Here is a 24,966-nt window from a genome sequence, read left to right as displayed (position 1 = left end):
TGGAGGAAATGCATAGGGTCTAGGGCAACTTGATAGAGATTAGTTTGGAGGAGCATCATGGTAGGCAGGGTGGTCTGGGAAGACCTTCGTGGGACATGCTGGGTAGGCTGAGTCTTCAGGGGGAGAAGTTGGCAGCCATGGGGAGAGGCAGGGGAAGAGCAACTCAGGCAGGGGGAACGGCAAGTGCAAAGGCTCTTGGGCAAGAAAGGTTAGGGTGAATTTGAGAAGGAGAAAAGAGGCCAGTGTGGCCAGAGCAGAGTCAGTGGAGAGCAGAGTGGGACGAGACAAAGCCAGGAGTGGACAGAGGCCCCATCATGCAGGGCCCTGGGGCATTTAGTCTATGGTCTGCCCCTTATCACTGGACTCTTCTTTAGTCCTAGAGTGTGCTAAGATCCGTGGCTACATCATCCCATTTCCTATTCATCTTTCCAGCAACCCTAGGAAGTAGGTTTTATAATCCCCATTTTATACTTGAAGAACCAAAGCTTAGGAAAAGTAGCTTTCCCAAGGTCAGCCACCTTGGAAATGAGTGATATCACTAGCATTTGAACCCATATTCCTTTGACCCCAAACCTACGTTCTCAACTCCTGACCCTGCCTCTGAGCACTGGTGTTTAAGTAAAGAACTACACCAGAGCATGATGCACGTGCCCTTAGGGTTGTGAACAAAGTCCTGAGCAAGTAGAAAACTCCACCTGGGGAAGTCTGGGAAGGAGCCCATGGGCTGGATTCTGAAGATGCATGTGGAATTTTCCCACGGGCATGCTTTCTCAAGGGAACAGTCTTTGCCTTTCTCAAGGCGAAGACTCAAAGAAGAGGATCAAGCTTCACAGCAGCTGATGTTCATCGAGCGTACATGCTGTGCCAGGTTCTGCAATGGATACTTTACTTATCGCAGTTAATCCTGACAACAATTGTATGAGGTCACTATTGGCACCATTTTACAGGTAAAAAATGCTGAGGTGTCCAGAGGTTAGTCATTTGCCTAGTGAGACACAGCTAGTGAGTTGACTAAACGGACACTATGCTTGTTAAATTAATGGTGAGAAAAGTAGTGAACATGCATGGGCAGGTGTCAAGCCCAGATGCAAACATAGCTCTGCTACGATAATCCGTGTCCCTGACTCTCCTGCTTGGAACTTGGGGTATCCAGGGAAGTGGGGTATGTTTTGTGGGGCTTCATGATGTGAGTTCTCTGAACTCAACTGAAATGAATGTTCCTGGAGGCCTTCTCTTTTTGAGTCTTTTTTTTTAAACCATCCTACTTGTGGTAATTTTTAAAAAATTTTAATTTTATATCATAGTGTAGTTAATTTACAATGTTGGGTTAGTTTCAGGTGTACAGCAAAGTGATTCAGTTATACATATACGTATATCTATTTTTCAGATTTCGTTTTGTGAGTTTTATAGTCTGTAATCTCTCTCCTCTGAAACCCTAAACCATACTTTTGTTTGTTTTTGGTATGCTGATACCCCAGTGCCTAGCCCTGGCCAGTGAGTTGAGAGGTCGAATGTATTTTGTTGACCTCAGGGCCTGGGGCAGGACCAGGCAGGAGCTAGGTGCTCTGTAAATATTTCTTAAATAAATGAACACTAGGCTTATTTAACAAAAGGTTAGAGTGATAATGGATTTGCCCTGGGTCAACAATCTTTATCCTTCAGATGGTGTGCACCTTATTTTATTTCAAATTACTTAAGCACTTAAGGCAAAAGCACGGTTTATGGGTCTCCCTTCCCTCTCTTGCCCCATCACCCCACTCCATCCCACCCCCCAAATCATGCAGAGTTAGTATGAATCCAGACTTGGAAGGAATTCTGAGCAGGAAATTCTGTGAGATGCCTCTGGTGGTGCTATGCTGTAAAGGTTTGAGACTTAAATCTGCCTGCGTAAAAGAAATTCATGTGATGATGTCATTTTTATGAGCAAATCAACCGCTGCCTGATATTTCAGTGTAAATGATTTCAAGCACATACAAAATAACTATGATTTTCTGTATAACTCCGCTGATAACCAATATCGTTGGGTCAGAACAGGAAAGCTTAAGCGGCTTAGAAGTGAGTTCATTCCATGCGCTAGGCCCACGCTGTACAGTATGGTAGCTACTAGCCACATGTGGCTACTGAAAAGTTGCAATGGGGTTATTCTGAATTGAGATGTACTTTAAGTGTGAAGTACATTAGAGTTAAAGACACAGTGTAAAAAAAGAATGTAAAATATTTCATTAATAATTTCTCTAATGATTACATGTCAACGTGATATTATCTTGACATGTTGTGTCTAACAAAGTATATGAAAATTCATTTCACCTGCTTTTTACTTTTTTAAATGTGACTAGGAAATGTAAATTTACTAGAAAATGTAAAATTACACTGACATTGGGCTGTGGTGCTCTAGAACAAAACAAATATGAATGTGATACAAAACTAACCCCTCTATATCTGCCCCCAAATTCACTATTCCCCACTTCTCCCAAAGTACAAAAATTAGCTAAAGCACCCCAACTTTCATCTATGTCTGTTCTCAAAAGTCTGTTTTGATTCATTTCCTGATGGGGTTAAAGCTCATGTGAGGCTTCAGTCTCCTATAGCTTGAAGCTTTATTTTCTACTAGCAAGACTTACATTGACTCTAATGATGCAAACACTCTAAATGAATATACAAACTCAATTTTAAAGAACTCATGTCATTGAATAGCTATAACTATCCCAAGGTAGTGAATAATAAGGATTATCATCATTTTTCAAGTGAGAAAATTGAGGCTAGGATAACATTCATTTATTTAAACCCGGCCCTATTCCAGAAAGGCTTTTAAGTCTGTGGCCAATTCTGAGAACATAAGTGGCTTTTCCAAGATGACACAATGGTCGATAGAACTGAGCCTGGAATGATCTTCTTCCTCTTTCTACTAGAGCAGCAGTTCTCACAGTGTCCCATTGTCAATTAGGAAGTGTGACTTTGCATAAATAGTGGTTAAAAGAGTAAAGTTTTTAGCTGACTTTGTTTTTAGATAAATTAGAACTGATGAAAGGATATTCGAAAATAATTTGTCTTCCATACACTTCATTCATTCATTCATTCATTTAACATGAATGCTTGCCATGTATTAAAGCACTAAGTTGGCCCTGGGGAAACATCAAAGAACAAAATAGCAAGGAAAGGCAGATCATCTAACAAATTTGACCATAACTAACAAGTAGTTAGAATAAATGATGTGCCCCGGAATGACTTAGCAGGAAGATGTAGGCTAGGGTTTGGGAAGGGCTTCATAAGTTAGCACTGCTCATGCTGAGGCTGAAGGACAGTGGGACACAGCCAGATAAAGGATGGAGGAGGGAGAATAAATAGGAATCTTTCAGGAATGCTTTCCTACGTGGGGAAGAAAGGCGGGCTTGATGAGGCAGGGAATTACACATAACCTACTGCCCAAATTATCTGTGCCACATCCTGGAAGTGTATCTTGGACCTAAATATCACCTTTCATGTGATCATGAATGTAACAACAGTAAAGTTTGAAAACTTTACTGGCAGTATATTGTCATGCTGCACTTAGCAGGGTATTTTCCCCCAAGCTTTATTGAGATATTATTGAAATATAACATATATAAGTTTAAGATGTCTGATGTGACAATTTGATACATGTATATATTGTGAAATCTTACCACAATAAGGTTAGTTAACACTTCCATCCCCTCACATAATTACCATTTTTCTCTTGTGGTAACAGCATGTTCAACACCTTTGCCAATACCTGTATCTTGTTTTTTTGATGATAGCTACTCTAGCAGTTGTGAGGTGATAGCTCATTTTGGTTTTGATTGGCATTTCCCTCATAATTAGTAAAATTGAGCACCTTTTCATGTACTTTCTGGCCATTTGTATGTCTTCTTTGAAAAATTGTCTATTCCAGTCCTCTGCACTTTTTTATTCTTTTTTTTTTCTATTGAGGTATATGAGTTCCTTACGTACTTTGGATATTAACCCCTTATCAGGTAGATGGTTTGCAAATATTTTCTCCTATTCCATAGGTTGCATTTTCATTTTGCTGATTGTTTCTTTTGCTATGTGGAAGCTTTTGAGTTTGATGTAGTCCCACCTGTTTATTTTTGCTTTTATTCCTTGTGCTTTTGGTGTCATATCCAAAAAATCACTGCCAGGACCAATGTCAAGGAGCTTTTACCCTACGTTTTCTTCTAGTAGTCTTAAAGTTTCCGGTCTTACATTGAGGTCTTTAACCTATTTTGAATTAATTTTTGTGAGTGGTGTAAGATAGGAGTGCAGTTTCGTTCTTATGCATGTGAATATCCGGTTTTCCAACATTATGTATTGAAGAGACTATCCTTTCCCCATTGAGTATTCTTAGCTCCCTTGTCAAATATTTGTTGGCCATATATACGTGGGTTAATTTCTGGGTTCTCAATTTTGTTCCATTAATCTACGTGTCCGTTTTTATGTCAGTACCTTACTGTTTTGTTTATTATTATCTTTGTAAAGCAGAATATTTCAGACCACCTGAGGGGCCTGTGCAATGGTGTGTTGAAAAAAACCATCTCCCATAAAAACAAAAACAAAACAAAAAACCAAACAAAAGAATCCAACCCTGATTTGTAGCATTTGCCCATTTCCATGGTGTAAATACTCCCACCTTGGCTAATGTCTAGCTTCCAATAAAAAAATCATTGAATGCAAAATTGGGAAGAAATGTGTGGTAGCACCACATTTTATATCATTTCCACCATACAAATACATAGATGTAAGTGACCTCAAAAACTCAGATAATAGCAAATGTGATAAAATAACCAGGAAGCATTGAATGTTGAGTGTGTCTTACCCTTGTTTTCAATATAATTTAGCTATAATTTATATTAATTTTTAGTAATGGCTTTGTTTAACAGCTGCCTCACAGAATTTCCGCGAATATAATAATCAGCTCCCACACGCCTGTATAAGCAGGCTCTAGCACGTCAGTGGGCCTGGCATCTTCAACGTAAAGTAACCGTGATCCTTGTCTAGAGAAATTCCTCACCGTCCCCTACTTCTCTGTTTCTTACAGATCAGCAAACAGCAGCTGCAGACAGTCAAGGACCGGTTTCAGGCTTTTCTCAATGGGGAAACCCAGATCGTGGCTGACGAAGCCTTTATGAATGCTGTCCAGAGTTACTACGAGGTAAGATGAACCGGGCAGGAGAATGCCAAGACTGCTTGAGCCTGAAGCTCAGGGTTTCTGAACTACTGGTCAGTGAGAATAGCAGCCTTGGCCTTCTACAGGGCCATCCCTCCTGAGGCCAAGGGGTTGGTGATTGGTTACAATTTAAAGGAAAACAGCATTTTGTTCGGCGGGGTATGGGGGGAGTGGGGAAGAAAGGCTACTGTTTGCCAACTGATTGTCATAACAGGCAGAGTGCTGAGTGCTTTATGTACCATTTCTTGTTTCATCTTGACAACAGTCTTTGAGTTAGGTCCTGCTATTATTCCCATTTTACTGATGAAGAGACTGAGGCTCAGAGAAGTTAGGTTAATTACTCAAGGTCACACAGCTGTTAAAATGCCACAAGCTAAGACTTGAACTGACTTGGAAGCATTTTCCCACCACTTACCCACTTTCTAAAGGATGGTAACACCTCCAAAGGATGTTGCCTTCACTAGCTTCCTTGTTCTTTCCATTAAAATGGTGCTCTGGGTTCTTTTCTGCAAGTTAGAACAGCATCCAAAATGCAGCACTGTTCTCAGGTGGAAACCTATAAGTGAGAAAACATATCCTGAGTATATACCATAAGTGAATTTTCACCTCTAGACTTCAGAGGTTTATTTATCAGTAAAGTGAGGTTGGAATTCCACTAGTATTTTAAATTTTGTAGTTATTCTTTCAAAATGTGCACATTTGCTATCGTTTGTACGTCATTAATGAAGAGAACATGCCATATCTTCCTATTGGTAATGTTTACCTCACATACATATCATTTGGTCCTTGAAAGACATTTAACTTTATATTAATCTATTTTCATCTGAACCAGATATTCTCTGTATTTGGAATCCTGTGCCCCAAATGTCTTACCTATTGTCAAGGCTAGATTAAAACCATTAGAAACCAACCCCTAAACATTAAAAAACTGATGGAATCCTGCCATATGCAATTCAACCTAATAACAATACATTGTGAAGTAGGTGTTAGGGAACCCAACAAACTTCTGATTTTTCCCCCATGGGATTGCTTTGCTGATTTTCTTCCTTCCTTTCTTTTTTCAATTATTAGGTAGAAAATTATTTTAAAACAAAAACATAGGTGCTCCCACTTTGCTGATGCTCCAAGTTCATGCTTCTTCTGCCCATTGGGTGCTCCATTTCTCAGTAGATGCTTTAAAAATGTTATTTGATTGATTCGGTAAAACTCTCCTTCCTATTGCTACAGCACTTGACTCCTCCTTTCATGGAGAGAGTGGAACAAGATTGCAATTAGATCTTGTGAAAATATTATTGATTGGTTTGCTAATTAGCCTTTAATAGTAAACAGCCTTTGTCTCTGTGATGTTTGCTGGGTCCATCCACAGACTCATCTTGCACACCGTTTCCTCAATGAAATTTCTATTTGGATCTGTTTTAGACATCTGGTTTGTTTTCATATGTGTCAAATTTAAATATTTTTTCATTTTACAAGTAGTATTAATGATTGCCATTAAGGGTTGAACTTGGTGCTTTATCTGATGTGACACATTTTTTGGTTGGATTTAAGGGAGAGTGGAAATGAGGTTTGCAATCACAGTGGTGGTGTGGCAGTGAATAACCTAAATATATTTAAGAAAAGTTCTGTTTAGAAACCACCAGGGAATGAAATTAATTTTTCCCCCTTTCGTCAAAATCCGAAAACCAGTTGAGACCAGGTAGTTCCTTATCAATAGTTCTCCATGTTTAGAGTCATTCACCAGTTTGTAAACTTGTAGACTGCAGATCTTAATGAGAAGGCTCATTTGACTAATGATATAAATTACAAGGAAGTGCCACTTCTGTCTATTAATTAAATTTGAAAATTAATAGTCATCAACTTGCTAATGAGTCTCTGGAAATTACCACGACATCTATAGTGATCCTGATATTTTCCTCTATCGTGGCTAGTTTATTTGAAAGAGCTTCCTTTAAGTCTGGTGAGGATACAGACATTAAGAAGTTACTGAATATTTAATATTAAGATCTGAGTAACAGGAAATAATGTGGGGTATTAATTATTTACCGTATTCATTAGCAAAGCTTTAGAGAGTCTTAAGATTCACATTTCCTGGGAAGCCTAATCCTCTGAAACAGAGGTCCCCAGTCAAGGGATCAGGATTAATCCTTCCGTGGGGAGCACTCCAGGTTGATTACCCATCCCTTTCTCTCTCTCCCTCTACTCTTGGGCAGTGGAGAAGCTCGTGTCTCTTTCTCTGCCCTCCTCTGGGATGCAGTTGTTTCCCTGTCAGTATCTGTCCCAGGCAGGACTCTTTGGATTACAAGTACAGACACCTAGGTCAAACTGGCTTAAGCCAAAAATGAGATTTGTTTGCCCAAGCAGCTTAAAAATCCAGAGATAGATCTGGCTTTAGCTGGATCGATGTGGCTGGATCCAGAGACTCCAGAGATGCCAGCAGGGTGGGTATCTTTCCCCCCACACCTCGGCTTTGTTCTTCCCTGGTTGGCTGCATTCTTGGGCAGGTTCCTTCTATGTGGACAACACTGGAAGTTCCCATCCTACCAGCTTAGCAACTCCAGGGGCAAAGAGAGTACTTCTTTGCTGAGAGTCCCAGCAAAAGGCCCCAGGTGACTTGGTTGGACCAACATGGGCCCTGTGTCCATTCTTGAACTAATCACTATCGATGAGGGGTGACGTAGACCCAGGACAGATACCACCGCTGGAGCCAGAGTGCAGGCTCGGTGGTACTGGAACCGTTTGTGTTGAAAATGGCCTGGTTTCCCATCAAGGAACTGGGCGTGCTTTTGAACAGAAGATGGGGGAATGTGTGCTCAACAGGCAAAACCAACAGATACTCTCCTTCTAAATTCTCAACTGCCACCCCTCACACACACACACGCACACACACACGTGCACACACACGCACACACGTGCACACATACACGTGCGCGCACACGTGCACACACACTCCACTGTTTGTGTAAACACTGACACATCCCAATTTACCAGTGAAAATGGCAATTTAATAAAAACCAACCTTTTTCTCCAGAAACTGACTATAGTCAGTTACTATAGATTACTATAGTCAGTTACTAAAGTCAGTTTCAGGCAATGGCATTGTTTTGCTAAGACAATAATGGTTTGTCAACTTGCTAGAGAAGTAAAGAGTAATTTTTTAAAACTAAAGGGAGTGGGGAGCCACTGTCCTTCTGCCATCTGTGCCCACCCACATCCAGCCCAGTCTGGCCCCAGCTGGCTAGCACTCCTTGCAAGCTGGTCTCCAGGATAGAGGGAGACCAAGGTTCCCTATGGCTCTCGCAAGCGTGCAGGTTTATTTTGTCCTTCCCGGGTGGCCCTGATTGGCAAAGCAGATCAAGCAGAGCAGGAGATTAATCCTTTAATCTCTTTCCTTGTGGCTTTGAGGGTGGGCACTGAGATGGATGCTCTGAGATCTGGCCCAGCAACTTTATCCTGTTTTCACAGCCACGGTCCTAAGCCATCAGAGAGCCCACCCTTTTCTCCAGGGCCCCCTCATCTTTTCTAACTCTCAGCTCTTTTAAGACAAATTGTGAAACATAAGCCCTCCCACCCTCCATCCTCACCTCCCTCCCCATCTCCCTGCTTAATTTTGGTTCCTTCACATGCTGGCCCCGACATCATAGAAAAAAGGTGGATGGAAAGGTCTTACAGAACCTTCCTCACTGAGATCCTGCCAGGAAGGAAACATGGGGAGATATGGTGGGAAGAGGGGGTGTAGAATAAGGGAGAGGACATACCAACACTCATTTTAGAACAGGACAGCCGATATCTGGTCTTCCGCCAGTGCCACTGTTACGACTGAGTTTTGTTTCGTTTTGGTTTTAGCTGATCTTCTCTAACAAAGTCCCAGTTAGTTTTTGTCAAACTAGATTTGAATGGTGTATCAGACACAGTTCTTCGGTTGCTAGCAAAAGAAACTGACTGTGGCTGAATTAAGCCCTAATAATAACAACAACAACTGTTGTTTTGTTATTAAAGGAAATAACCAACCTAAAGAAAAGATGGAAACCAGGACAGCTTAGGCTCAGGAAGCCGGGTAGCAGGATTTAATGCACACGCCATCACTGGTATGAATCTACTCCAACCCCATTCCATTCTTAGGCCTCCCCACTCTGAATCTGAACCCCAGAAGGGGAAGTCTGATCGCCAATCACAGGACCTTGTCCTTCCTTTCCAAGGTCCTGTGATTGACAGTCCCACTAAAACTGTGTGCAGTGACAAAGGTGTTTTCAGACTGAGGTGCTTTCATCAGAAGGGGACGGACGGTTGGCAGGCAAAAACTGCAGGTGTTCTCTGCACAGGGTGACAAACGTTCGTTTGTCTTTATGACTGACCTTATTTTAATCTAAGAAAAGTAGATGTCAGGTCACACCTAGCTATTTTTCTAAAATAAAGCTATACATTTTCCAATAAGCAAAACCACTATAATTCCTCAGTGGCCTTGAAACAGATATATCCCTAGGAAAAGAGTAACCAGCCATTCTAAAGGCATTCATTCTTGTGAAAAAAGCCAGGCAAGGAAGGAGGGGGCAGAGGGCGAAGTGGTTAAGAGGATGAGTTGAGTGTCCAAAAGACGTGGAGTTGAACTCCATTTCTGCTGCACACGGGCTGTGAGACCTCAGCCACATCTGAGCCTCAGCTTCTTCATCTGTAGTAGGATCTTACTTGCATAATTGTTGTCAAGATTAAATTACACACATACACACACACACACTCAGACACACAACCTCCCTGTAAATCTAGCAACTGGAAAGTGCTATTATGAATATATTAAGGTTAGAGGGGAAGAGTGGTGGTGTAGTGCCCATGTGCTGTATAGAAATAAATGAAAGGGACTTCCCTGGTGGCACAGTGGATAAGACTCTGCACTCCCAATGCAGGGGGCCCGGGTTCGATCCCTGGTCAGGGAACTAGATCCCACATGCATGCTGCAACTAAGAGTTCGCATGCCACAACTAAGGAGTCCATGTGCCGCAACTAAGGAGGCTGCTGGCCGCAACTAAGACCCAGTGCAACCAAATAAATAAATAATAAATATTAAGAAAAAAAGAGAAAGAAATGATAGAGGAGAGTTGAAAGTTATGGAATCAATCCACTCCCTAGTTTGGGGCCTGGACATTGGGTGTGGAAGATACCAGGTCAAGGCAGGGCAAAGGGCATAGAAAGGGGAAACGGAGCTACTTTTGTTCCTAATCTACCACCACGTACCACAGCTCATGGCCCCAGATGTACTTTCTAAGTTTGCCCAGGATAACCTTACTTTCTGGTGAAGAATATCTTTAAGATCCAAAGATGCTTTTTATTTTAGAAATTAACATGCACCTTGCCTCAGTGAAGGTAAAATTACTCATTTTTCCATGTAGAAAGGGGTGTTTTAAATGACTGTGAAAGTCAGACATGCCAAATATAAAAATAGACAATGTAGGGAAAAATGTAAATGAAATGGTTAAGAAAAATACCTGTAATCCCATGATCCTAGACAACCACTATTACATTTTGGCATATATCTTTCTAGGTATTTTTTGATGTGTCTATACACATAAAGATAACTCCTTGAGGGCTTCCCTGGTGGCGCAGTGGTTGAGAATCTGCCTGCCAATGCAGGGGACACGGGTTCGAGCCCTGGTCTGGGAAGATCCCACATGCCGCGGAGCAACTGGGCCCGTGAGCCACAATTACTGAGCCTGCGCGTCTGGAGCCTGTGCTCCGCAACAAGAGAGGCCGTGATAGTGAGAGGCCCGCGCACCGCGATGAAGAGTGGCCCCCGCTTGCCACAACTGGAGAAAGCCCTCGCACAGAAACGAAGACCCAACACAGCCATAAATAAATAAAAATTAAAAAAAAAAAATTAAAAAAAAAAAAGATAACTCCTTGATTTCCATGTTAAGATGGAAAATAACTAAAAAATATTAATAACCCACTTGTTTCATTTCACAGTTGTTTTCTATCTTCTTACGACTTCTGCAAAAGTCACACATATGATATACTCTCATCAGTAAAAAGTGTTATTACCTGTGATGTTCTCAATCAAGGGTTATGCTCCTATGCCCCAACCCCACTTCACCCCTACCATTGGAAGTCTCTGGTTTAACAGCATATCATGGACATCTTTTGTGGGTTTTTTTTTTTTATTGGAGTTTAGTTGATTTACAATGTTGTGTTAGTTTCAGGTGTACAGCAAAGTGAATCAGTTATACATATACATGTATCCACTCTTTTTTAGATTCTTTTCCCATATAGGTCATTACAGAGTATTGAGCAGAGTTCCCTGTGCTATACCGTAGGTCCTTATTAGTTATCTATTTTATATACAGTAGCGTGTATATGTCAATCCCAGTCTCCCAATTTATCCCTCCCCCCCCTTACCCCCTGGTAACCATAAGTTCATGGACATCTTTTGATGCTGATGAAAAAGAAAGTTATCCTTTTAATGGCTTCATGATACTCTATTTAAAAATAACAGGTAACTTTTATTACATTCTTGTAGTAGAGCACCGTGCTCACCAATTGACATTCATTGTCTCATTGAATCTTCACTCAAATCCTACACGGGAGGGTGATTGTGATTCCCATTTGAAAGATGATAAAACTGAAGCCCAGAAAGGTGAAGCAATTTGCTCAGCTGACAAAGCTAGCACCTGGTGGAACCAGGATTTGATCCCAGGTCATCTGACACTAAAGGCCACTGCTCCCATTATGTGTGTGCCATTCATTAGTAACCTGGTTGTTGTAGGTTTTTTAAATCTTATTTACTCTAGCATCTAGGTATTTTTCTCATTTATGTTGAAATGATATGCTTTTGTAGAGCAGGAAAGGATCCATCTTGCGTTCTCAGCCTGTCTGTAAAGAAGCAGGAGCTGGGTCAGCTATACCCCGTATTGTCTACAGTCATCAATTACCGATGTGCTTGTGTGTTTCTAAAACAACCTTGAGGTAGCTTGGCTCTGGCGATGGAGCAAAGGACTGATGGATGGGGTCGAGTCGCTGAATTGACTGCCCTTCCCCATTCCGTATTTATTTGTTTATCTGCCCTCTCCCATTATGACCTACCTGTCTGGGAGTTGGCGGAGGGGTGGGGAGGATTTATGGATGTGCTGCATAGAGCTGTGCCTGGAGTTGAAGCCTCTCGCAACAGCTACCAAAAAATGAAACAGAAAACAAAACCCAAAATACCAGGTAGAGCTCCTGGTACAAATGAGTTTCAGGGGTCGTTTTAGAGACACGCAAGCACGTCACTGGCCCCACTTCCCTTCTGACAGACTGAGAAGCCAAGACAGATGATGTGCCTGGAAAATGAGTTTTCCGCTACCACCCTCTCTCCCCGTGGCGGTCTTGCTGCCTTTTGGCACTTGGCTGTCACCTCGATGTTCCGCCTCCTTCCTCTATTCTCTTGACATTCCACTCATCTCCTTTCGTTCTGGGGCCTGGCAGTCATGTCCTACCTGTGGACAGAGGGAGCCTTCCAGTTTTCAGAGTCCTTTCAGTTTGATCCTCATCAAAGAAGGCTGGCTGGGTGGACCCCATGTGATGGCAAAGGAGAGAGTGGTTGATAGAAGTTAAGTGACTTATCTAAAGCCATCTGCTAGTAGTTCAACAAATATTTATTGAGTGGTTACTGTGTACAAAGGAAGGGACTGTGGGAAACAGATAATGTGCTCTGGGTCCAGGGGTCACCAGTTATGGATGCCATCTGGGACCAACGTGCCAATATCCTCATTTCTTACCCCCTGTTGTCAGGTCCCATGGAAAAATGTAGCATCAGTCAATCGTTTTAAGAGACCAGTATATTGTGCTTGTTGGTTTCTCCTTTACCTCCGTTCCCCCATCCAGATATAATCTCCATAGGGTCTCTGCTTTGAGATGTCTGCTTTGTTCATGTCGTTCATTCACTGATTCTCTCATTCAACATAGCACCAGCTATGTGCCAGGCACTGTCTTAGGCGCTCGGAAGAAATAATAGGAAAAAAGCAGCTACAATTCCTGCCTTCCTGGGACTTATAGTCTAGCTAGAGCCTCAGATATTAACTAAATAGTCACAGAGACAAATGACAAATGGCAGCTGTGGAAGGGCTTTGGGAGAAAGGAATATGGTGCTGAGAGCTTATAACGGGGGCCTGCTCCAGGTTTGTGGGACAGTGATAAGGACAAATGGGGGGAGGGTATGGCTTCATCATTGATTGAATGTTTTTAAGTCACCTCTGATAGTCGTTAGCGCTGACAACAAAGAATTAACCTTTTGCGTCCCTACCACCATCATCACTCGCCTGTGCTCATAAGGTGTCTCTCAGCTGGCCTCTTGCCTATTCTCTTGTCCCTCTTCAGGTCTGTTTTCCACATTAAAGCCAGAGAATGTAAACTTGATTGTGTCATGTCCCAGCTTAAAGCCTTCAATGGCTTCCCAGTGCCCTTCAGATGGAAACTAATGTTCTTAATGGGGCCTCCCATGCCCTTGGCCATCTGGCCCCTTCTGCCCCTCTTATACTGGTCATTCTCCTACCCCTCACTGCCACAGCCATACTGGCTTCTCCTTATTTTCTCAGATGCTCAGTGTGTTTACACATATTGTTCCTTCTTTCACTCTTTTCCTACCCATCTTTCACATTTCATGTCTCCTCCAGGAAGGCTTTCCTAACTGCATATTGGAATATATTCCTGGCTACGGGCACCCATGAACCTGTGTCTTTTCCCTTGGTTAGCACTTGTCCCAGATTGTAATGATATTTGTATGGGATGATTAGGACGATGTCATGGAGGCATGAGGGCTGGATCAGCATCTGTTTTGCTCCCCACTGTAACCCTGGCACCTGGCACGTGCCTTCCCCCAGTGAGTGTCCAAAGAAAGGGTGAATGGGCTTATGAAGAAGAGTATAAACATTACAGCTGAAAAGACAAGCTCAAACTTTTATAGTTCAGCTCCCTCAGTGTACAGAAAAGAAATTAGAGGATCAGAGAAAGGAGGTAACTTACCCAAGGTCACACAGCAAGTTAGTGGCAGAGCTGGCCTGGGATCATGGTTTACAAGTCTTGTCACAATGTTATACTGCCTCTCCAGAAACGTCCTCTTTTGCTTCACAACTTTGATGTTCTTTGAGATCTAGACCTATAGCTGAGACACAGTGTGTTACGTGGAGAAACTACCCGCATTAAGCATTACAGATTTTCGGGTGAATTCCTAGCTCATTAAAGCTCGTAAGGCCTGAGGATTCATTTGAAACTTTTTTTTTTTTTTTAATTGATTTTTAAATGAACTCTAAGGTTTCAACTGAGTACCAGTTCCCAGGCACAGTGGAGCTGGCCATGGCCTCTAGCCTGTGAAGGAAACCCTCAGCCCCGCTTCTCTCTAAATTAGTTCATTCAATTGACAATAAATGGAGACCATCTTTCTAACATCTCTCCTCCCCAAGGAAGGCTTTGTGATGAAGCAGAAGGCAATGAGATGCCCCTCAAGCAACTGCCTACCAAAGGCATCCCCTGAAATCTGACAGGGGAGTGAACATTTCTTCCGCCTCTGGAAGGCTATTTATGCACCTACTGAAGTATGACCAGGACACAGCTCAGAAGTGTCAGATGTTTCCTCTTTGTGAATGGGAAGCAGCAGCTTCACTGCCTTGTATGACACCCTAGAACTGTACAGCTTGTATAAGCTCCTGAATGGTGGGCACTGGGGTGAAAGCAAACTATTCTTAATGGCTGCTTCATCCCAGGACCCAGGCAGCACCAGCAAAGCAACCAGGGGTTCTCCCACCAGGCAGGTGAGACCCGTAGGAAAGGGAGGAACCAGGGTGAAGTCAAAAGACCATGCGTTTAGAGTCAGCCAGTTTGAGTTACCAAGAGCAAGTCCCTTCCCCTCTCTGGAGTCTTGGTTTTTCCTTCTACAAAATGGATCGAGTGTAATGCCTTGTCATTCACTCTCAGAGCGCCAGGCTCCCCTCTAGAGATGGATGATATTCGGGGGAACAAGAAAGGCACAGTCCTTGCCCACGTGGAGTTTACATTTGGGGAGGGGAGACAGACATTAAATACATATTTACCTAATCCTTGTTCAATTCTAATTGTGATGAGTATCACTGAGAGACTAAAATGAGACGTAAATAGTGGACTATGTACTATGTAAAGTGCTGTGTGCCAGACATCATGCCAGATACTTTACATATAAAAATAATAACCACAACAACTTATATGGCATTAATATGAGCCACTTTTTAAAGTGCTCATCATATATTGACTCATTTAATCCTCATTTAAAAACACTTGTGCTGTAGAAACTACTGTTATCCCCATTTTATAGATGAGAAAACTGAGGTACAAAGAGGTTAATTTGCCAAAGAAATACAGCCACTAAGTGGCAGAGGAAGGCCCCAGGCTGTGTGAGCAATTGAGTCTCTACACTGTATGCTGCCTCTCAGGATGTGACTGTCTCATTTCATCCTTTCCACAACCTAGTAAATACCATTGTTATTCCCATTTTCCAGATTTGGACACGAAGGCAAAACATGTAAAGGCCCTCTCTCAGTTCCCACAGCTAGGAGGTAGCCGGGCAGGACGCGATCCACACTGGTGCCTCCCGGGAGGCTCGTGAGGGGGTCCGCCCAGGCCCAGCCGCCAGCCGCCAGCCTCACAGGGAGCGTGTGACTGCCGGGCGGCTTCCTGATGTCTGTCCTGCCCTGCTCTTGCTCAGGTGTTCCTGAAGAGCGACCGCGTGGCCCGCATGGTGCAGAGTGGAGGCTGCTCCGCCAACGACTCGCGGGAGGTCTTCAAGAAGCACATCGAGAAGAGGGTGCGCAGCCTGCCCGAGATCGACGGCCTCAGCAAGGAGACCGTGCTGAGCTCCTGGATGGCCAAGTTTGATGCCATTTACCGCGGGGAAGAGGACCCCAGGAAGCAGCAGGCCCGGATGACGGCCAGCGCAGCTTCCGAGCTCATTCTGAGCAAAGAGCAACTCTACGAGATGTTCCAGAACATTCTTGGGATCAAGAAGTTCGAACATCAGCTCCTGTACAATGCCTGTCAGGTAAGGTGTCTGTCACCTGGGTCCAGAGCTGTGAGTAAAGCAGGGCCACATGATGATTTCTGTGTGCCCTAGGCATTGTTGCCTTCATGTGCATTTCTTGATTAAAAACAAATTTTTTTTATTACATTTTATAGCTGCATTGGTAAAAGTTGAATATAATCCAGGCTAGAATGTATTCAGGTTTTTCTTCTGATTTTTAAAAGAAATTTAAATGTTTTGTGAGCTCCTAAAAATCTCATGGACCCTGGGTATTGTGTGTATTGTGTCTAAGGGGTCAATTGGCCCATGTGTGGAAAGTGCCAGAAGATCAAAATGATTTTTTTTTTTTTTTTTAAGATTATGTGCCTTTAAAATAGGTGGTATTTACCAGTTGAAGGGCTTGTACTTCCTCAGTTGGGGAGACAGTTGGACTTAGCACCTGGTCATCAAGTGAAATTATTTAAAACAGAAAGCTTCCAGAACACCTGAGTTTGTCATACCCATATGTTAGTCACATCATACATTGCTGAGTGGATCTGAGATGGCTAGCTGAGGCTCCACTTGGGCCCACCCTAAAAATGAACTTACATTTTCTCTGGATCAGAGTTTGGAGGAGTGAAGTACCCTAGATCTTCATTGTCTGCGACCCTTTCCCTGTTACATTTCTTTATTCACCCACTATTTATTATGTGCCTACTTTGCAGTCTTTGCAGATTTTATTGAATGTTGCTTGGGAGCATTTTTAAAAGGCACATTTGCAGCCCACAGCCCTAGATTCCAGTTCTGCGTGCTCAGGGTAGGACCCAGGAATCTGCATTTTAAACAAGGGCCTCACTTCCTGGTAATTTGTTGCCCTTTGCCTTTTAAGAACCATTATAAAAATTCAGCTGTGCCCTGGTTTCCCTGTACCAACTCTGCCCCTAAAGTTGGTAAAATGAAGACACTGTAGTATATTGGCTAAGAGTTGTTCCTTGCTCAGAATCCAGCAGACCTAGGTAAATCTTAATATGATCCCTCACTAGCTTTGAGGCCGTGGGAGTTAGTTAACCTCCCCACATATGAACTTGGGATGCAACTGTTATGAGAATTCATGTGTATAAAGCCCAGAGTAACATGGGGCACTTTATAAATGGTAGCAGTTAAAGTATATTATAGTCTACTGGAAGAGGCAGAAAGTCAACAGACAGCATCAGAGCAGTGCCATAAATTTTTTTTTGTTTTTTAATTTTTAATGTTTTAAAATTTATATTGGAGTATAGTTGATTTACAATGTTGTGTTACTTTCTGCTGTATGGCCCAGTGAATCAGTTATACATATACATATATCCACTCTTTTTTAGAATCTTTTCCCATATAGGTCATTACAGAGTATAGAGTTCCCTGTGCTATACAGTGGTCCTGATTAGCTATCTATTTTATATATAGTAGTGGGTATTTGTCAATCCCAATCTCCCAATTTATCCCCCCCCTTCCCCCTTGGTAACCATAAGTTAGTTTTCTATGTCTGTAACTCTATTTCTGTTTTGTAAGTAAGTTCATTTGTATCCTTTTTTTTTAGATTCCACATATAAGTGATATCATATGATATTTGTCTTTCTCTGTCTGACTTATCTTCACTTAGAATGAGAATCTCTAGGTCCATCCATGTTGCTGCAAATGGCATTATTTCATTCTTTCTTATGGTTGAGTAATATTCCACTGTATATAAGTAAATGCTTAACATAAGAGCTACAGGATTTTGAGGCTTCATTATTCCTGCCTCCATGGCTACCCCCTAATTCAAGACACCCGCATCTTTTACCTGGATGACCAGTGTCTACCCAACTGGTAACCCTGCCTCCCTTCTTGCCCCATGATAATGCACCCATCACACACCAACTCAAGTGATCTTTTAAAATTGTAAACTGGAGCATGACATTTCTGTGCCTAAAACCTTCCAGGGGCATCCCATCACCCCTAGAATGATATTCCAACTCGTCACTATGGCTTGAGGAAAAACAGGAATCAGCCCCGATCATACCACTTTCCCTGCGTGCTTGCTCACTGGCCTTCTTTCTGTTTCCCCAACACATCAGATTGGTTCTGGGCCTTTGCATTTGCTCTTCCCTCAATTTAGAATGCTCTTTTGCCAAGACCTTTGCATGACTGGCACAGCTTAAATGTCAACTTCTCCAAGAGGTTTTCCAAGACCACCCCATCTAAAGTTCCCCCTTGCCACACACCTCATCAGGTCATTCTCTTTCCCATTCCCCTGTCCTATTTTTATCAAAGCCTTTACCACTATTTTCCATTTCTTGTTCATCTGTTTTTACCTGTTTATTATCTGTCTCACCATCCCCGCCCATCCTTCACCAAAATGTTGGCCTCATCAGGGTGGCAATTCATCTCTGCCTTATTTGCTAATATTTCCAATGCATGAAACAGTTCTTGGCACAAAGTAGGTGTTCAATAAATGCCTATTGAATTAATAAATGGATGATGGCAATTTGTTTTACCTGGTTAGTAGGGTCTTATCCACCATTGTAGCTGACCCAGAAATTTCTGGATGTTTTACTAAATAGGAATCTGTTTAGCATTTCATAATATAATATATACATTACATTCAAAGGAATTCCTGACACCCTACTTTCTTCTCAGCCCACTTCAATTCAGAGCACTTATTGCCTACCTGAAGGTAGAGAGTTTCTGTGATGGGCCGAGAAGTATTTTGAAATTCTCAAATAAGTCTCAATATGAAATTAAATTTAATTGTTCTTTTTAATTAAAATGGTACTGCATCCCATGTGGCACTTGTAGAATAGGGTAAACAGGTGGCATTACCATCCATCACCACCATCTTCTCTACTGTAAGAAGATGGGTTGTCATAGCTTCAAAAAGATAGACCATCATCCACCTGGGTGATAAGTAATACTCAAAATTACAGAGTTAGTCAAGTGTTCCTAAACCTGCTAGGCATAAAGTGATTCTAGGAATTCCTTTTTCTTCTTATTGCAGCAGCTAGCTTATCATGCAAATATTCTGTTCTTGCTCAGACATCAGCGTCATTGGAAAGAGTCTATTGCTATGCCATTCTTACCTTGATGGCTTTGAACTTGTTGAATAGGGTTAAGAGGCAGCACCTTATTTTGCTCTTTTCTCATAAAAAATGAATTAATTTGACGCATATTTTCAACGTCTGTTCTATGAGTTAGAAAAAATATAATAATATAAAAGAATCATGTCCTCTCTCCCCAAAATAATGATTGTCCCCTTAGTTAAAAGAGAATTATAAGAAATATAAAGGGAAGTACTTCTTGGGACAGGAATACTTAAGGCATTTCTTATTATATTTTATACTCACACCTACATCTGATTATTGCTTCAGTGGTTCAACTCAGTAGAAATTAGGACAAAGAGCATATGAAGAAGAAAAAAAAACCCACAAATTAATTCTAAATATATGATTATTTTTAACTTCCATGTCTTTAGTCATCTGAGTTATATAATTGTATTGACAAATACCAGAAGTATTTTAAAAGAAATATAACATTGGTAATAATAATACATTACAAATGTTATAGAACTGGGTATTCTCATAACTTACTGGTGGAATAATTTATTACGGTAAACTTTCTGTAGAATAATCTGTTAATTTGCAGCAAAACGCCTTTATAATGGGCAAACCATTTAACTTGGCAGCTCTCCCTCTAGGAATTTGTTATAAGGAGATACTTAGAGATGTGTATAAGAGTATTAAGTCCAAAGATGTTCATTGCAGCATTTTGTATGACAGTGAAAAAATGGAAGCAACTTTAATTCCCAGCAGTAGGAGATTAATTACCTAGATTTTGATTTAACTGTATGAGAGAATACTCTTTAGCCAGTAAAATAGCTGAAGAAGAAAGCTTACCACATGGGGAAATGTTCATGACATATTTCTAAGTGGAAAATCAGGCTATGAACCAGAGTGTGAAGACATAATCCCACTTTTATGGAAAAAGTACTGGATGGGTAAAAAATAAAATCTTCACTATGCTTATCTTTAGGGATAGCATTATGGTTGATTTTCATGGTTTTCATTTGTGCTTTTTGGCATTTCCAAATTTTCTGCCTTAAGCACATAGGTATTTTATAAATAGAAACAAATAGCAAAAATCTCAACAAAGAAACTATCAAAACAATGGGATAAGAAGAAAATTATCTTCAGCATTGTATTCTAGACTTCAGCCATTAGTATACCACCTTGATGATTTTTGCCATTTCCAAGTACTACCTGTGTGATTACTTATTTAATATTCCTAATTAAGCCAACTCCTAACTCACTTTTTAAGCCTATCTTTATTCTTAGAAGTAATATACGTGAAATCACAGCTTTGGTGTACTAGATCTTTTTAAACAATAGGCATTAAAGTGAAACATAACCATTAAAATAGAAGCTCTTCGTTAATCTGCCTCTTACATCATCTCACGCCACCAGTGATACAGGAGACATGGCTATGGTGACCAGGGCCTTGAAATACTGATGTTGGTGGGATAGATTCCTCTCACGCCATGCCTGAAAACAGTTCCAGACTGACGAAAACAGATTTCACCTGAAGTCTGTACTTCTCAAACCCTGCAATCAAGTTTCAGAAATCATAGATTTACTCACTCGCTTTCTCCGAGATTATACTCAGCTCTGCAGAATTCGATCCACTCGTAGGGGCAAAGATACAGAACTGAAAATCGTATGACTTACGTTCACACCCTGCTTGTATTGGTTTTTGTTTTGTTTTATATTTTCTGGTCCTTCTCCTTACAAGACAGAGCAGTTCATAGGTGCTTCCAAATCCAGAAATACGCATGGTTCCTTGTATGCATATTGCATTTTAGGGGAAAGTGTAATCTGATTTCTGGTGCAGCTTTGTGATGGTTCCTATGATCTCTCTATGAGGTGCTGCTAGGAACTGCAGTTTTTATCTCAAATGAGAAATGATGTTTAACAAAGAGTGATTATATCAGTTAACATATCAGCTGTCTGTTATAACATGAACCATGTCTATCAATCCATTTTTTAAAAAGGAAGCTTAATAAATGTCTCCATATTTACTCATAGAATTTTTAAAAGTAGATTGTGTTTACTTGAGATTGCATGGGTCTGTCTCTTAGAAGAGTTTGCTCATACTCAACACAATCATTGTAAAATCATTGGAAACCCTTATTATGAAATCAGTGTTGTTTTTATTTTCCTAAACTCTTGAGAGGAAGCAGTCAGTTATGTAGCTATTTGAGCATTTGAGTTGAATTCTAAACCTAACTCAAAAAATGTAGGATAACCTCTTTGAGAATGGGTGTTATCATCTGAGAAATGAGACTAATATAGACCTGCTTTCCATTTTCATAAAATGCAAAGATGATGATGATGTATTTTAAAAGTTTAAAGAATGCAAAGCACTGTTTTTCCTCATCCCTTTAGTAACCTCCACATCTGGAGTTGACTAAATGACCAGTTAGGTGTACCAGATGTCTGCAACTTCCTACCCCCTCTTCTTAATTTTATGAATTATCCTTAATTGCTTTGTTCTGAAATGCATGGGCATTTCCCCTTGAAAAACACCTCTGAAATGTTTTCATTTTCATATATTTTAAAATGAAGATAAATCCTTCTTAGGGAAGCAACCCAGCTAATTTTCAAGGGGATATGGATGAGTACAAGCTAAGAAAGTTAGTTGTTTCTTCATGTTTCAGTTCTGCTTTTTGAGAACAGCATTTCTGGTTGTGCCCTTACTGATCTCACCTGTAGCTCCTGGAAACATCAGTAGTATGACCCTAACCTTCTCCTCAGACATCATTTGTGTCTCCTGGGCAGCAGGGATAACATACACACTCTAACTAATTGAAGATGACAGTATTCTCTTCATTTATCTTCTCTCAATTTCTAGAGATTTTTCACATAATCCAGAAGACTTGACTGGAGGCACATGCAATATAATTTCCCAATCTATAAACATCTTTGCATTTTCAATATTAAATTCCCCACCATTACTGAACTACTAACTTTCTTAACATTTCCTTTCCTATCCTCCAATCCGTCCTTGATGTGGCCTTTGATGATGTGGTTATCTTATTACAGGGCTCTCTTCCTTGGACTTGATTAACCCTTGGCAGCTTTTCAGTTTATTAGACTCTGAGGAGAAACCTCAAATTATCAGCTTTCAGCTGTGACCCAGATTACTGGGTTGTATCTATACCTCATTACAGAGTCTTTCATCTCTATAGAAGTGCATATCTTTTTCCTAATCCAGAAGTTTCCAGAAGATCTGTTGTCTCAGAATTTGCTTCATGGCCAGGCTGTATTTCTTAATCACTTTTCTTGGCCCTCTGGCACCAGTACAGTTCTTTGTACCTAATGGTCTTTCAATAAATATCTATTGAAGAAGTGTTTTAAAATCTGAGGGGGTGGACATGGCAGTCTAGTATTAAAGACTTCTATTTAACAATGTACTTTCATTATTCATAAATTCATTCATTTAACAGATGTTTTAAGTACCTGCTGTGCACTAACTACCACGTGTCAGATACTTGGATAAAGCCTAAACTTTACTCTTTTCTCATAGACAAGCCCATGTTCTACCTCCTGGCTGTCTTCCTCCTTGCTCACCACAAAACAACTCCCAATGACTTTTATAGCTTTTGCCTGCTCAGAGTATTGTATTTGTTTTCATTGTATTGCTATGTAAAAATTACCACAAACTTAGTGGCTTAAGAGAATACCCATGTATTATCTCACAGTTTTCATAGATCAGAAGTCTAGCATTACTTAGCTGGGTTCTCTGCTCAGGGACTCATAAGGCTGGAATTCAGAATCTGACTGGGCTGTGTTCTCATCTGTAGGCTCAACAGGGAAGGATCCATTTCCCTGATCCCTCATCTTGTTGATGCATCTCATATCCTTGCAGCTGTAGGAGTCTTCCAAGCCAGCAACAGAGAGAGAGAGAACATCTCTGGTGCTTCAAGTCTCTGATTTCTAGACCCTCTTTTAAAAGAGGGTCTTAATCACCTGATTAAGTTGGTCCCGTCCCGGATAATCATCCTTTTCTATTAAAGTCAACTGATTAAGGACTTAAATTACATCTGCAAAATCTCTTCACTCTTGTCATATATTATCGATTAGAAGCAACTCATAGAGTCACCTACCCTCAAGGGGAGGTGAATAGGGTGTGACTCACTGGGGATCATCCTAGGGTTTTGGCCACAAGTGCTTTTCCCCCATCCCAGTGTTCTTCTTAGAAGTCCTTCCAGTATCAATTTAAATGTAACCTTTTAAGAGAAGCCCTCCCTTATCATTCTGCCTAAAATAGGCTTCTCCTTGTTTTGGGTTTTTTTTTTTTCTGTAACAGTCCTTGTTTATTACCATCATAGAACTTCACATAGTCTGAAATTACCTTGCATACTATTCGTTCTCTTATTGTCTGTCTCCCCCTCTTGATTATCTCTTTAAGAGCAAGGACCATGTCTGTTGCATTCACCACTATGCGGCCAATACTTATCACAATCCTAGGCACACAATAGATGTTCAACTAAATACTGACTAAATTAGTAAATGCAGAGACCAAGGCATTAATGGTCTCCTGAGGCTTAAATGCCCACATTCCACAAAGGTGTGTGTTTGGTCGTTTGTTTCTCTTGAGTCAAAGTGCAGCAATGGAGCAGGCATGTCAATCTGAGATCTAAATCAACCTGCTGATTCTCTTATTTTATAGTATGGATTTCACCTGAGGTTCACGGTATGTCTCTAGCCATAAACTTTCCTCCTGGTCACAGCCTGTCTCTCGCATCACAAGGTTGGAGGAAGAGGTACAGAAATTAAATCTTGTCTTTCCAGAGTCACGTGCTGCCTCTAACAGTCATTAGATATTTGATGGACTGCTGGTTTTCAATGGCTTTGCTTGCCAGATGCACTTTAATTTCAGCATTCTTGAGATAAGGAACGAGATGAAGATGTATCCACCACATGAACATGTTCTACTCTGTTAGCAGGAGCAAAATTAGAGGGCATTAAAGATGTGGAGGGCACAGGGCCAGAGAGCAATATTTAATTTCCCAGAGCAACAATTTTCTGATGACCCCATCATGACTTTTCATCTTACTTCTCTATCAGTTTTTCCTAGAACACATGGCCAGATATTTCTGTCTAACTGTACCTGCTATTATGGAGAGACAGACTGCAATGGAAAGTTGAAATTGAGAGGCAGTGGGAATTGGGTATTTTCTATGCAGGCTTCGAAACTGCTGTAGACATTTTAGAAAGCTCTTCCCTTTGTTGCCAAAATGGAATTATAAGTATACTCTTTTATTCGAAGTCCTTTTATAAGCATTGAACCACAAAATTGTAATCAGAGGTATACTTTCAGAAAAGGACATACAGAAATAGTATTTTCTACTTTTGCCACTGCTCACCCAATGATGGAAGCTATTATAAACCATCTAACACAGCTATGCACAGGGAGATATCTGACAAGCCTTTTGACATACTTCACCAACCCAGACTCCTCATGATCATTATTTGACTTTACCTTCTTCTTCTTCTTCAGTGATTCAGACCTACAATTAGCAGAAACTTGGGTAATAGAGGGTAGTGCACTGACTAATTTTTGTTGCTAACCTCTTTTGTTTTAACCCTCTCTGAAAGTATGCATAAAATATCATAGCTCTCTTTCCTGCCCAGCTTGTGAGTGATTCTGCATGTCTTTCATGGTGGACTTTTATTCAGGGGAGGCCTCCCATCTACGTCCTGACCTCCAGTTTGAATAGTAATAA

At 41.1% G+C, this 24,966-nt stretch overlaps 1 protein-coding gene across 16 annotated transcripts in view; it reads left to right on the top strand.

Annotated features, from left to right (window-relative positions):
* CADPS (calcium dependent secretion activator) overlaps nucleotides 1-24,966 on the top strand; it is a 481,100-nt gene that overhangs the window by 106,782 nt on the left and 349,352 nt on the right. For all 16 annotated transcript variants that reach the window (XM_061195494.1, XM_061195496.1, XM_061195498.1 and 13 more), the window contains 2 exons: nucleotides 5,051-5,164; nucleotides 15,876-16,208. In XM_061195494.1, coding sequence (XP_061051477.1) covers nucleotides 5,051-5,164; nucleotides 15,876-16,208 — 447 coding nt within the window. The remainder of the gene's footprint in view (nucleotides 1-5,050; nucleotides 5,165-15,875; nucleotides 16,209-24,966) is intronic.

The sequence above is a fragment of the Eubalaena glacialis genome, chromosome 7 (assembly GCF_028564815.1).
Source record: "Eubalaena glacialis isolate mEubGla1 chromosome 7, mEubGla1.1.hap2.+ XY, whole genome shotgun sequence".
NCBI lineage: Eukaryota > Metazoa > Chordata > Mammalia > Artiodactyla > Balaenidae > Eubalaena > Eubalaena glacialis.
The sequence above is the reverse complement of the archived record's forward strand: the minus strand, read 5'-3'. Positions and strand labels throughout refer to the sequence as shown.